At 42.3% G+C, this 15,020-nt stretch overlaps 1 protein-coding gene across 1 annotated transcript; it reads left to right on the top strand.

The window, feature by feature from the left end:
- The first annotated feature begins 3,964 nt into the window (after positions 1-3,964).
- On the top strand, positions 3,965-13,111 carry LYG2 (lysozyme g2). Its single transcript, XM_045550222.1, has 5 exons — positions 3,965-4,022; positions 9,612-9,752; positions 10,530-10,726; positions 11,558-11,696; positions 12,948-13,111. Exons 1-5 carry the CDS (start codon positions 3,980-3,982, stop codon positions 13,064-13,066), a joined length of 639 nt encoding a protein of 212 aa, XP_045406178.1. The 5' UTR covers positions 3,965-3,979; the 3' UTR covers positions 13,067-13,111.
- Positions 13,112-15,020: the final 1,909 nt, after the last annotated feature.

Raw genomic sequence — 15,020 nt, 5'->3', positions numbered from 1 at the left:
CATGGCAAGAGCCAAGGTCCCCTCAATCCCTTCTGGCAATATCAATACAACTCACACACGATCACTCTTGGCATCCCTGGGATGATGAGGAGAATCATGCAGTAAATTTCTTTTAAATGTGAAGAGATTTCTAAGATCCTCATATTAGGTTAAGTGCATCCTGCACTTAACCACCCACTGGGGCAGTGGGGGATAGCAGTTGAGAGTCAGGCTTCAGAGTGCAACAAACTTAGGCCGTGCCCCTTACTAGTGTTCTACTAAGCATACTGTACAAGTTCAGTGCATCTTAGCTACATTATTATTACTGGTGGAGAAAATATAAAGTGACAGAAAGCCACTGTGGATTTAATTAACTCACTAATTTGTGTTTTAGAAATTACAACAGCACCTACAAACACTTCAAAGATAGTAGCATAACTGTCACTGGTATTATTTATTCAGACCACAAACAATGCTTTGTGTGCAGATAGATTTGGACCTGTTACAATAATTGCTCTGCAGGGTCACTGACCCATAGTGCTGGTACCTCTGATATGGTGGAAGAGTTTGGATTATGTGATCTTACAGACCTGGGTTCAAATCCTAGCTCTGCCATGTGCTAATTGTGCCATCTTTGACTAGTTGCTTAACTTCTCTGAATCTCAGTCTCCTCATCTCTAAAGTAAGTGATAATACTCACCTCACAGGGCCATTGGAGGATTGTAATATAACATCCATAGGAACCTGGCATATGATATGGGTGTCAAATATTATAAATGTTCATTTGTTCTCTCACAGTTTGAATGAAACAGAATCATCCCCGTGAGTTTGAAAACCATCACTTAAGTTGCTGAGGCCTGGACATTAAGACCCTTATACCTAGAGGGTCTTGTAGCCCCACTACCCAAAGCAGGGAGAGAAATAAAGTATTCTTTACCTTCTACGGTGCTTTAATGTGCTTTTCACTTTTTTCCTCCAGCAGCATTTAAGGACAGCTTCAGCCTACACCTACTTTTAATTCTTTCTCCATTCCTTCTTCTCCCCTTCTTTATCTTTCTCATTGCACTAGCCTGAAAGCCTCACATAAGTGGCCCCACTCACCCCACAGTCGGGTGGGCCATGAGCACATCAGTGTGATGTTGCCACTGTCGCTGGTGGTAGCCTGTGTGTTTCTAAGGGCTGCCTCGGGGCTGCCGGGCCCCTGTGCAATCCCTTATTAGAGAACAACCCTGACTGCAGCGCTGACGGTGGCAATGGGGCCCTCCATGAGTCGTTTTCCTGAGAGTCAAGGCAGGAATCATTCCTAGGCTCAGGACATGCCCACCCTTTTGCCAAACAGAAGGCTGGAGGCCACCACAGGGCGGCCTGTTTTAGGCAGGAAGGCAGGGCAGAAGTGAATGCCCCGAGACAGTGCAGACATCGGCTTGGTGAGAGCATGTTCTCCCAGAAATTGTGGTTTGTTCCTTGCCAGGGAGCTGCAACATCCCCTGCTCACTGCTCAGCTCCCTCACCCCTGCTTCACCTGGCGGCTGCGTGGGAGGATTGTGCGGCACGTCTCACGCTCGGGGAAGGATCCAGGCCAGACTTATTCCTCCCCTCTGGGAAATGTGCTTTGCCTGTTTCAAGAATGTCCCTTCCATTTCCTGTTTCTAGGGCTGCACCATGTGCTTCATCTCTTCCTTTGGACATAAGTGGGAAGAAATTTTCATCCCTGGCCAAATCCTTTTTTCCCATGTCCTCAGAAAGTGTGAGCAGAGAGCACCCAGGTTGCTACCCACCGGCTTTGCGATGGTCTCCTAGAGCAGCCACACTTGCCTCTGTCAGAAGTGTCATGGAGCACGGAGCCAAGTTCACCTCCCATGATCATGGGACATGGTGGCGTGAGATCACATGACATATTGGTCTGGGGACTGTGGGACACAGGAATGGGAAACAAAGAACAAGGAGAATCAGCATTTTAGACAAACAACCAACTGAAGAATGAAAGCTGCTAGTATTTCCTGTTTATTTGTCTTTTTTAGGCTAATTATCTGTTTCTTATTCTCAAATTTAGAAGCTATTTGCTTAGTACAGTTTTAAATTTCCATCAAATATATGCCTCCAGAACAACGTGGGGGTTCATTAGATTAATTAATTAATAGTGGTTACTAAACTCTTTGAGATCCTTTTATTAAAGGGGCCACCTAAGTCCAAAGGACTATTATAATCAGGCCTAAGGAGGTCAGTGGTTTAAAGAGAGGGTTTTAAGCCATATATAAAGCTCCTCTAATAATCGTACAGGACAAAGGTAAGAAGCAGGTGATTCTGCGTGCTGGTGTTTAAAAGCTTCCTTCGTGGTGGTAGAGCCACACTGAGGTCTACTCAGTTGAAGCCAGGTGCTCAGTGATCTACTGACTAATGGATTCGCCAATTGCTTAAACCTAGGTTACAGGACAAAGGCCATTGCTTTGTGAAAGCTTGAAGTGCAGGTTGCTGCTGAGTATAGAAGACCTTCTCAAACAGAGAGGAGATTTTCTCTGTGATCTTGCAAACCAGGTTAGTGCCGGCCCTCCTATATCTTATAAAATTTATAAGCTACCTTTCCAATGAAATCAAGAAAAGAGTTGATTGAGGAAGAAATGGGGCAAACCTCTTCTAAGCCATGTTCTCTGATGCTCCTCTTGATATTTTGTTGGTGTTCTGTTTTGTTTTCTCTGTGGAGACTGTACTATCAAGTGTGGAGCTGGGGGCAGTGGCTCATGACTGTAATCCTAGCACTTTGGGAGGCTGAGGTGGAAGGATTGCTTAAAGCCAGGAGTTCAAGACTAGTCTAAGTAAGAGCAAGACCCTATCTCTATGAAAAATAGAAAAATTATCCAGACGTGTTGGCGCGCCTGTAGTCCCAGCTGCTTGGAAGGCTAAGGCAGGAGGATCACTTGAGCCCAGGAGCTTGAGGTTGCAGTGAGCTATGTTGACACCACTGAACTCTAGCTGAGTGACAGAGCAAGATTCTGTCTCAAAAACTAAATGAATGGAACAAGCTGGGTGCAACGGCTTATACCTGTAATCCCAGCACTTTAGGAGGCCAAGGAGGGAGAATCACTCAAGGCTAGAAGTTGGAGATAAGCCTGGGCAACATAGTGAGACCTTGTGTCTACAAAAAATAAAAAAAATTAGGCCGGGCGCGGTGGCTCACTCCTGTAATCCTAGCCCTCTGGGAGGCCGAGGTGGGTGGATCGCTCGAGGTCAGGAGTTCAAGACCAGCCTGAGCGAGACCCCGTTTCTACTAAAAATAGAAATAAATTATCTGGACAACTAAAAATATATATAGAAAAAATTAGCCAGGCATGGTGGCGCATGCCTGTAGTCCCAGCTACTTGGGAGGCTGAGGCAGTAGGATCGCTGAAGCCCAGGAGTTTGGGGTTGCTGTGAGCTAGGCTGACACCACGGCACTCACTCTAGCCCGGGCAACAAAGTGAGACTCTGTCTCAAAAACAAAAATAAAATAAAATAAAAAAATAAAAAAAGATTAGCCAGGTATGGTGGCCCATGCCTGTGGTCCCAGCTACTTGGGAGGTTGAGGTGGGAGGATCCTTTGAGCTCAGTAATTTGAGGCTGCAGCGAGCTGTGATCATGCCATGCACTCCAGTAGCCTGGGTGACAAAGAAAGATCCTGTCTCTAAAAAAAAAAAAAAAAAAAAGGGATGGAACAAAATTGTGGGATCACCAAACTTAGAGATGGGATGGGAGTGTGTGGGGTAACATTTGTAAGATGTGCATGGCTCATGTCAATATGAAATTGGATTGAACTGAGTTGGGAGTTTATGCTTAGGAATGAGAGTGAGCCAACCATGTGCTGAGTCTTTGAGAATACTATCTGGAACTGGAAAATAGATGTTGAATTGGAAATAGTTTTAAACATTTTAAAAAATCAAAGCAACTTTAAAAAACTTTCAAGTTTTAAAATTAACCAATTTCTATTTCAGATCAGAACATGTCCTGTATGATAAGAATCCCCACCATGCTACCCTCTGTCGTGTTTTGGGGACTTATTGCCCTCATTGGTAAGTCTTTGTTTGATGTTTGGCATTGTTCACAGGGTGTGCACGAAAACATTCAGCGCAGTCCTGAATCAGAAAGAGCAATGATTGCATGTAATGGAAGAGTGGGCTCTCCTGACCAGGTTGGCCATTAATCAACAGTTATTACTATAATTAAGAGTGTATTCTGGCCGGGCGAGGTGGCTCATGCCTGTAATCCTAGCACTCTGGGAGGCCAAGGCAGGAGGATTGCTCGAGGTCAGGAGTTCGAGACCAGCCTGAGCGAGACCCCATCTCTACTAAAAAAATAGAGAGAAATTATCTGGACAACTAAAAATATATAGAAAAAATTAGCTGGGCATGGTGGTGAATGCCTGTAGTCCCAGCTACTTGGGAGGCTGAGGCAGAAGAATTGCTTGAGCCCAGGAGTTTGAGGTTGCTGTGAGCAAGGCTGACGCCATGGCACTCTAGCCTGGGCAACAGAGCGAGACTCTGTCTCCAAAAAAAATTAAAAAAGAGTGTATTCTGCTTACAAAGAAGGTGAAGGCAATATCAGTGGGAATTTTATATAATCAAATATTTATTGATCTGCTTACTTCCTGTCTGACAATGAATCTATTATGACTGATATATTTTTTTGAGACAGAGTCTTACTCTGTCACCTGGGGTAGAGTGCCATGGTGTCAGCCTAGCTCACAGCAACCTCACACTCTTGGGCTCAAGCGATCCTCCTGCCTCAGCCTCCCGAGTAGCTGGGACTACAGGTGCACACCACCATGCCTGGCTATTTATTTCTATTTTTGTAGAGATGGGGTCTCCCTCTTGCTCAGGCTGGTCTGCTTGATATCTTATCAAGAGGCATATGGAACAGTGCCTTGGAAGGCAAACATTTGAAGAGAAAATTGTCACTGCTAGGCAGTAGATAAGAGTTAAATTATTCTAGATAGAAAAAAAAAAAAAACCACTAGTCTGGGAGGAGTTTAGGAGGAAGAGATCACATCTAGCTAGGATGTTCAGACCTGAGAGGCTTTTTGGGAGGACATCAAAGTTGAAGAATTCTTGATATTTAATAAGAAAAGGGATGAGGCCGGGCGCGGTGGCTCACGCCTGTAATCCTAGCTCTGGGAGGCCGAGGCGGGTGGATTGCTCAAGGTCAGGAGTTCGAGACCAGCCTGAGCAAGAGTGAGACCCCGTCTCTACTAAAGATAGAAAGAAATTATCTGGCCAACTAAAAATATATATACAAAAAATTAGCCGGGCATGGTGGCTCATGCCTGTAGTCCCAGCTACTCGGGAGGCTGAGGCAGTAGGATTGCTTAAGCCCAGGAGTCTGAGGTTGCTGTGAGCCAGGCTGATGCCACGGCACTCACTCTAGCCCGGGCAACAGAGCGAGACTCTGTCTCAAAAAAAAAAAAAAAAAAAAAAGAAAAGGGATGAGCCTGCTCAGGAGTAAGGACTTTGGTAAAGGTGCAGAAGCAGAAATACATGAAAAGTGTTTGGGGTACAGTAAGCGGGTCAGTAAGACAGAATAGAAGGGGATTTCTGGGGGGAAGGCTGGGAAGATAGGCTGGTGAGATGGTAAGGGACCTTGAATAATTAAGAAAAATGAAGAGCCACTGTAAGCAATGTTAAGTAGTCTTTACTCTAGAGTAATGACTGAGAAGAAAGTGTTTCTAAAATGTTTAATTCTAAATTTGGAAAAGTGAGGGTACTTAAAAATAATTTCCAGTTACTTATGGTCAAAAGAAGGGCAACAAAGTTTTAATTTTTTACTCCTTTTTAAATTGCCAGGTGGAAGCAGAATTATATAGCCAGTGGATTAATTATGAGCTACTACACTAGCTGTGTATAAATGAAAGCGGACTTTAGTTTTAAAAGGGCCTGTGTGTTTATGATGTCAGCACAAGTAGTGTAGGGTTCATGGTCATATTCCAGTTCCCTTAAAGCAGTGGTTCTCAGAATTTATGCATAAAAGTCAACTGGGAATGCTGGTTAAAGTACAGACTCTTAGGCCTTATACCTAAAGATCCTTGTTCAGTAGATCTGGTATGAGGAGCCCAGTAACAGGCATTTGTAATAAGCATCCCAGGTCACTGTGATGCCTGTGCTCTGTGGCCACACAGCCAGTGTGGAAAAGGCTGCCTCCCCAGTAAAAGGATATTTATTGAACCTGCCAATATACAGATACTTGACCCAGATAATTTAGATAATCCCTTTATTTCTTGTTCCTCAATCCATCCACTTATCCATTCATCTATCAATAAATATTTATCTTCTACTTTGTGCTAGGCATTGTTCTATTTGCTAACGAGGATATGGCAGAGAAAAACATTGAGTCTCTGCCCTTATGGAGTTTATCTTCTAGTGAGAGGAATAGGCAGGAAGGGAGAGAGAGAAAGAGAGAGAGAGGAAAAAAAGGAAGAGAAAGAGGAAGGAAGGAAGGAAGGAAGGAAGGAAGGAAGGAAGGAAGGAAGGAAGGAAGGAAGGATGGAAGGAGAAAGAAAGGAAGGTCAAGTAGTGATATAAATAATATAAGGTAATGCGGGACAAGGAATGAGGTATGAGTGTGTCATCTTTTTAATATAGGTGGGGGACAAGAAAGGCTCTCTGATAAGGCAACCTAAATTTTTTTTATTATAGAAAGTTTCAAACATATAAAAGGGAGAATTGTATAATAAGCTCTTATTTATTCATAACCAGCTTCTACAGTTTTCAACATTTTGCCTTTCTATTTTATCTATCCCTCACCCCTACCTTGTTTTGATGTGTGTGTGTGTATGTGTGCATGTGTTTGGCTGGAGTATTTTAAAGCAAATCTAAAAGATAAAAACATCTCACTTGTAAAATTTTTTGTTCTATCTCTAACATATAAGGATAAGCTCCGGTACAAAAAAATATTCCTGGCTCATCTCAAATATTTCCTGCTCCAGACCAGAAATCAGCCAGAAATTATCCTGAGGAGTTCTGGTTCCTCTCAGCAGGAAATGGTATTTAGGGACCACAGTTTGGGTGCTAGGGGTGCCCCATTGCTATGGAGTTGTCATTCCTTTCAGGTCTTTTCAGTGGAGAGCGCTAGAAAATACATATTTTTTAAAACAAAAATAATTATGTGTTCATACAGACATTTCATATTCATATTTAAGAATACAAGTGTTTTACATTAGTTTTGTATTTGTTCCTCTGCTATCTTACACTAAAACTCCTGGTTCTAGTGACATTAGCATTATTACTTGTTTATATAATAGTGTCAAAATAACTATGACAGTATTACCAGCCAACAATGAGACTGTGAATATAGTTTAAGATTTTCTTGTGATTCTTTATGTTCATGGGATGTATTCCATTAGTGGTATATACTTACACTGACATATTTTAAAGTCACTTGAGATAACTCTTCTCTATATGTTAATTAAGCTTTCAACTTGTACAGTTAGGTTTATTGGTTTTGCTTTTTCTTACAATTCCTTTTTTTCCTATGTGATTTAACTTTTAAAAGGACAGGAACATTTACATGGTTCCAAAATAAAAACTATGAAAAAGGTAATTTAATCTAACCTCCATCCCTGTTCCCTTATCTTCCTCTTATCCCCTCCCATAACTAACACTTTTTATTTGTTTTTAGTTCATCCTGTATTATCTCTTTTGAAAATATGGGCAAATTACACACATACACAATTGTATTTTCTCCCCTTTCTTACCCAAAGAATATGATTCTATAAATACTATTCTGTACCTAGAGACAATTTTACAGGAGTATATACAGAGCTTCCTCTTTCCTTTTTACAGTTGCATAGTACTCTGTCGTGTGGATGTGGCTTAGTTTATTCCATCAGTCCCTGCATTAATGACATTTGTGTTGTTTCCAGTCCTTTGCTGTTATAAACAGTGCTGAAACGAACAGCCTGTTGCAAAACTGCCCTCCACAGCAACATATGAGACTGCCTGTTTCCTCACAGCCTCTCCCAGCACGTATTGCCAAACTCTCGGATTCTTGCCAATTGAAGAGTTGGCAAATGCTATCTTAGTAATGTTTTAATATGTCTTTCTCTTCTTTTGAGTGTGGTTGAACATCTTTTTATATGTTTAACGATCATTTTATTTTTTGTCTCTGAACAGTCTATTTATATCTTTTGCTGCTAAGGTGATATTTGAACAGAGACCTGAAGGCAGTGAGGTGGTAAATCATATAGATAACCTGAAGAAATAGCGTTCTAGGCAAAAGTAACAACAAATGCAAAGGCCTTGAGGCAGAAAGGATAAGCACAGAGAAGAATATGGCTGGAGGAGAGTGAGCAAAGGGAAGAAGTTGGAAAGGAGCAGCGAGCCGGATCAGGTAGGGCTTGGAGGCCACAGGATGGACTTGGCCATCCTTCTAAATGGGGAGAAAGCCATTGGAAGGCTAAGAGAGAAGACAGGTATGACCCCATGCATGTTCCTGCAGGATCTCTCTGGCTGCTGGGTGGAGAATAGGCTGCCCAAGTGGAGAGAGAGGTCAGTTAGAAGGCTGGAACAAGAATCCACATGAGCAATGACACTGGTTTGGACCATGGTAGTAACACAGGGGTGGTCAGATTCTGGTTTTTTTGCATCAAACATTTTAACAAAGATACTTTCTTATAACAAATACTCATAGTCTTAAGGTACAAGTCAACAATCCTTGGAACTGTAGGAACAAACTTTTTAACATTACAGAAAATAATGGATCTCCTTTAGATAAGGCTCTGTATCTATTTTAACAAATAGACTTTGACAGAAACTCACTTTATAATGATGGAACAAAGAATAAGAATTAGATTGGATTTAAATTCTTTTGGTAAATTGAATTTTTATTCCTAATTTTATTAGACTTAGCAACTCAGCTTCACAGTAACATGATATAAAATAAAAACATATTTAACTTGTTATGGTACCCTTCTTTCTTATCTTTGTAAACAAAGGCAAATTGTTAATCTGGATGTTTGTACCCCCAGAAATGTTTTAAAATTTCTCTCAAGGTTCCTGCTTAAAAATCCTGTGGCAATTTTAATTCTGATCAAGACTGCACAGCCAGGAGTGGTGGCTCACACCTGTAGTCTTAGCACTCTGGGAGGCTGAGGCAGGAGGATCACTTGAGGTCAGGAGTTTGAGACCAGCCTGAGCAAGAGCGAGACCCCATCTATATGAAAAATAGAAAACTTAGTGGGTGTCGTGGCATGTGCCTTTAGTCCCAGCTACTTGGGAGGCTGAGGCAGGAGGATCGTTTGAGCCCAGGAGTTTGAGGTTGCAGTGAACTCTGATGATGGCACTGCTCTCTAGCCTGGATGCCAGGTGACAGAGCAAGACCCTGTCTCCAGAAAAGAAGACTGTAGTAAATGCTATAAGAGTTGAATTGTATAATCTTTTACATGGTATTTCAGAATTAAGTGCGGTATTAATACAAAACACAAAAGAAAAGGTTGGAGTAGAGTGGGAGGGGGAACTTCTGTTTTGTCTGATGAGCCAATAATGGCAACAAAGGCTTTGGGGAGGAACAATCTGTGGCCCTTGCCTTTGGTTTAGTGATGTTTCTTATAGCAACTCACTCAAGCAATATTTTCTGCAAGGCTTCATGTGAATTATCATTCTGCTTCCCAGGCACTTCCAGGGGCTCATACCCTTTCACTCGCTCAATGAGCACTCACCTGCATCCTCGCCTGTACCGCGGCTGCTATGGGGACATCATGACCATGGAGACCGCAGGGGCCACCTGTGATTTAAACAGTTTGATTAGCTGCGGTAAGTGAATAGTAAAGCGAATGTTTGGCTTTCCCCGGTCATCATTTTAAGATTCTTTCTTGGGAAATAACTCAATTTTGAAAAGGTATAATCATCATGGTGACAATATTATCAAAATTAAAAATTAGAAAAAACCAGAATCCTGACCAACCTAACAACTCACTTCTTTTCATTTTTCCCTCGTTCATTCTAAACTTTGTCCAGATGTGTTTATTTCTACATATTGAAACTACTGCTTAAATAAAATATTAGATTTGGGCTTTGATTTGTGTTGGTGGTTGTGTTTACTTCATGTGACAGCATGAGTACTTTAAGCAAGCCCCCTTTGTAATCTTGTTCCAAAGTCGTCTTGGCGATGTCATCCTGGTATAAGAGTCAAAGCTGGAAGCAACCACAAGGTCACATCTCACCCCACCCTCACGATTTACAGATCAGAGCCGCAAGGCTCAGCAGGGAGGAGACACTTCCAGTGGCCCAGAGCCAGGTATTGGCAGAGCCAGGCTACAACTTGGATAGGCTGACTCCTAGCCCAGGGGACTTCCCAATGTGCCAGTGTGGCAGAAATTAGGAGAACCTGAGTGGAAGTGGCACCTGTCTGCGTTGTGGACTTGCCTGGGTTTCTGCAGTCAGAGAGCAAAAGGACATCTCAGAATGGTTGTCCCAAGCCATGGGCAGCAGTCAGGGGCTGTGGCTTAATTCAGCAAACTTTGAAAAAGGGTTCTCTTCTGGAGTAGGAAAAAACACTGCTCTTGATTTCTTTTTTTCCTTTTGACTTAGGGATCCGTGGTTCTGAAATGTTTGCTGAGATGGATTTGAGGGCCATAAAACCTTACCAGACTCTGATCAAAGAAGTGGGACAGAGGCATTGTGTAGATCCTGCCATCATCGCAGCCATCATCTCCAGGGAAAGCCATGGCGGAAGTGTCCTGAGAGATGGCTGGGACCACAGGGGACTTAAATTTGGCTTGATGCAGGTATTAGCTAGAAACTTGCCATCAGCCCCACTTCACCCTTCCTTCCAGAAGCTCACCCCAAGCTGGAAATTCATCTATGGTATCTATGGTACTTCCTTGCCCCAAACACCCTGGATCTGGCTGTAGGTGCTACAGCATAATTTGTTCTGGGATTTCTATACCACATCATTGAGATTTCACTCAAGGCTTATCAGTTATCAGGTATCTTCAAAAAGTATTTTATGATTTAGTAATTATTAATACAATTCTATGATAAATAATATGCAATTTACTTAAATTGAGAAAATCTTATAAAGGGCACTATTATTACAGGTGTCCTCTTGGGGTTCATGAAGTAGTAAATTTCATCCTTATCAAAACACTGTATAATTGAGCCCTTCTTGAACCAACATGTTCCTTTGAGTAAATTGGAGGAAGGGGATCCAAGTATCTGGATATTTACTTCTAGGCTCTATTTTAAATTATCTATAGAAGCACAGACGTCTAGCCTTCCCAGTTAGAAATACATTTTTACCTGAATTAGCTGGATAATTATTTTTTACTACAAATGTCTATACTTTGGGTGCTAATTATTTGTTTTCAAACCACTTTATTGACTGGTTGATTGATTGTGTATTAGAATACTTAGCTAAAACTATGCCATGTCCACTTCTCCTAAACTGTACTTTGTTTCCCTTCCTCTCTTCTCTATGACAGAATTGACTCTTTAGGGCTAAAGGAGGGGTGCTGAAGCCAGTGTAGGTGAACTTGACCACAAGGAGGAGAAATTAGGAGCAGCAGAAAAATGTGTTGCTTCATCCAGACGTTGACATTATTATCTGAATTTTCTAGCTCGATAAACAAATTTACCAACCTGTTGGTACCTGGGACAGCAAAGAACACCTTTTGCAAGCTGTTGGGGTTCTTACAGACAGAATTAAGGCAATCCAGAAAAAATTCCCCATGTGGAATACGACTCAGCACCTCAAAGGTAGGCCATATTTTGAGTGCTTTGTTTAAATGAGCAGTGAATGAGACCAGTGGCAGCCAGATGTGCCCTGGGCCTCCTTGGGAACATCCCCATTGGGTCAGCAGTGGGCCCGGGAGGAGCTGTCTAGATGCTGCATTAGCATTCTTTGAACCACTGAGTTACTTCGAGTGGTCTTCCTTCCTCAACTTCCATTTCCCCTCTGCAAGATGCTGGGGTTCTTATTGCATCTCTCATCACTTACTGAGTTATTGAACAATGCCTTGAGAGTTAATGCAATAACTGAGAAGAATATGTTTGCCTTCCTCTCATAGGTTTTTTCCTATTGTAAAAAACTGTCAACAACTTTCCAAATTGTTTGAACAAACTTTTACTCTGTGAGCATTCTCAGAGCTTCAGGTACCATGATATGTCCAAGTAGAGACCACTGGCCCCCTCAAATTCAGCATCTCCCAGATGGAATTAACTCACTAGCCTCCCACTGTAAATTTGCTTTCTTCTGCATTTTCTTTACAGGTACCATAATATAACTAGTCATTCCAGCCAGAAAACCAGACTGTTTTCTTAGGCCCTCTGGTTCCTTCTCTTTATATCCAATCATATAAATTGCTATTAAGTTTACTTCCTACAGATCCATGGTATGTCTTCCACACTTTAATGGCCTTAACACACATAACAAATAGTCTCAATTCTCTATTTCAAGGTCCTTGAAGGCAGGGATCAAGACCAGGGTCTTTTTCTCTTGACCTCACAGCAGAGCACAATTATGTTAAACAAGTAAAATAGCACGTGCATGTACACACATGTATATGCTACCTGCTACAAAGAAATGAATGTGTCTTGGGTATGCTGCAGTCAGTATGGCACCTCTTCTGGCACACAGTAGGTGTTTAAAAATATTTATTGAATGAATGAGTAACTTATAGAATGAGAGAACAACATGAGCATTCTCAGACTGAAGATTTGCTGGGGATCTAGTTCTGCCAGGCCTGTACTACATAAAAAGCAAATCTGACTCTTTCTTGCATCAAGAAAAAAAAAGACTTTTAAAAAAGAGAGAGAAAGACAGCAATCTGGAATTTCCCCAGTGATTCTTGGGGTAGCATATACTTTTAGGAAGGGAGGAAGAAGAGGGAGGATTTGGGACTACCTGCTTTGGAAGATTTGCCTGCGGGGCTGACATCCCGAGAATGCTCATATCTTATTTTTACTGAAAGTTAATATTTGAGCCTAAACCTCTGTGTTTCATTTCAGGTGGTCTCTCAGCTTTTAGATCAGGAATTGAAGCCATTGCCACCCCAGCGGACATAGACAATGACTACGTCAATGATGTTCTTGCCCGAGCTCGATTCTATAGAAGACAGGGCTACTAGGCAAAGCTCTGAGAGTGGGCCAGGTTGACAGTGTGCTCAAATGGCTCCCTTTGAGAGTTTGATATGGATGTGTTGTACCCAATGCTGGCAAAGACATGGTTCAAATTATGAAAGAAAATTCATTTCTCAATTTTCTTAATGAAAGTAACCATTAAAAGAAAATTCACCCAGTTCACAGTATAGTTCCCATGAAATGTATGTAGTCATACATATAATTGCTTTGTAGTAAATATGAATGTCGCAGCAGGCAGCATCTACATATTCCAGTGAGGCCTCATTTTAGCCCAATATTTCAATGCCCACCTGCTCCCGGTCTACCAGAATTGCTAACAAGAAGTTCAGTGAGCCTGATCGGAGCCTTTGTCCTTTCCCCAGTATCTGCCCAAACCACTAGGGCTTTACTTATGAGAGGCTCTTGATTCATAAGCCAGTAGACCAGGGACGATGGAGCAGGCAGAAATGGAATTCTGGCTCCATAGGTAGCTGAGAGCCAGCCGAGGTGAAGCTGATTTTCAAGTGTTGCATATCAAATCCTTCAAACCCACAGCAACCTCCTGTGTCTTCTTTTGTTCGTGAAGATCCAGGGACTGGCTTCTTTTCCTCTATTTTTCAGTAGTTGCTTCCACAGACTCTCTTTCGTGGGAGTCTGCTCCCCACAAAACATGAGTGAAGATAAGCGTATGGGACCCAAATTAATCATGCTTCTTTGGTTACAGCAAAAGTAACCACTTCTGGAAATTTTAAGCAATAAAAGGAAATTACTGGAAGGCTATCAGAAGGTTCAGAGAATCAACTGATAAGGTCAAGGAGATGAAGAGAAACCAGGAGCCTCTCGGGGCTGGGTAGCAGGAATCAGTTAACCATACTTTATAGCATCCTCAGTGAGTAATAAATTAACACAATCATTAGTACCCTCATAAGTGAACTGCAAACACCTTTTCCCCATCCCTTTGTCATTCTGCTTCACTCTCATGGTGCCAGGAGGGAGACTCTGATCTACTTATCTTGGGTCATATACACACCGACCTGTTGGCAACTTTGGTACTTTGGTCTTGCACAGACTACCCACAATGGAGAAGAGACAGTTCTCTAGGAGGAAACCATGTGCTGTTTGTGGCCTTCGCTTCCATAGTCAGGAGAGGACCCACATAATAATGTGTAAAGCTGACAAAGTCCCTGATGACAGGGCTCCTGCTGGGCCTTTATCTCTCTTTGGAGATGTTTAATGACTGTTTCTACCCATCACTTCTCTTTCTGAGAAGGAATCAAAATCATACTCACCTAGCTCTGAGCTCCTTTGGAGAAAGCCAAGTAAACTCTTCTCTGCCCAGTGATCTCTCAACCCAGCCTGAACCAGGAATCCTTGTTTCCCGGGGCAGAGGCAATGGTGAGTTGGTGTGGCAGTCCCGCAGCACACAGGCCAGCATCTTTCATGATTGGTTGAGGCCCATGCTGTACCAGGTATTAAATATTTTGATTATTATTCCTACATGTTGGCCAGCCAGGAATTTCTTCAGATGTCCACTTTGCTTAAGAAGGATTTCTTTTGGGTCCCCCCTGCCCTACAGGCATGTATTAATATTTCATCTAATCACTAGCCACTTCAATGTCACTACCACAACAATAAAGTACATCCAGATGAGATTATTTCCAAGTAACTTGAAAAACAAGAAATAGAACACTCCTGTATTCCCCGATTCTATTCTGCCAGTGTTCTCTTTATGGCTGGGATGCCAAGAGATGCTCTATGGGGAACCCCATACTGAAGGTGTCTTAGTTTGCTTCCCTCCAAAGCAGACCCTGAGGCAAGGATTCAAATGCTGGTAGTTTATCCAGAAGGTACAGGGGACACTGGTAAGAAGTGGCTCTGTGATTCAGGCAAGGGAAGACAGCCAAAAAATGTGTCCTTGAGCCAGCTACCACAGTGGGCACCGGAGATCAACCTTGCAGAAAA

Source organism: Lemur catta, chromosome 4 (assembly GCF_020740605.2).
Source record: "Lemur catta isolate mLemCat1 chromosome 4, mLemCat1.pri, whole genome shotgun sequence".
NCBI lineage: Eukaryota > Metazoa > Chordata > Mammalia > Primates > Lemuridae > Lemur > Lemur catta.
Note: the sequence above shows the minus strand (reverse complement) of the source record. Positions and strands in the feature narration are given on the sequence as shown.

What these genes read in the sequence shown, in the direction of transcription:
- LYG2 (XM_045550222.1), top strand. Translation starts at nt 3,980, where the DNA reads ATGCTACCCTCTGTCGTGTTTTGGGGACTTATTGCCCTCATTG. An exon ending in GGGACTTATTGCCCTCATTG is followed by an intron (nt 4,023 to 9,611) that starts GTAAGTCTTTGT and finishes TCTGCTTCCCAG; the next exon opens with GCACTTCCAGGGGCTCATAC. An exon ending in AAACAGTTTGATTAGCTGCG is followed by an intron (nt 9,753 to 10,529) that starts GTAAGTGAATAG and finishes CTTTTGACTTAG; the next exon opens with GGATCCGTGGTTCTGAAATG.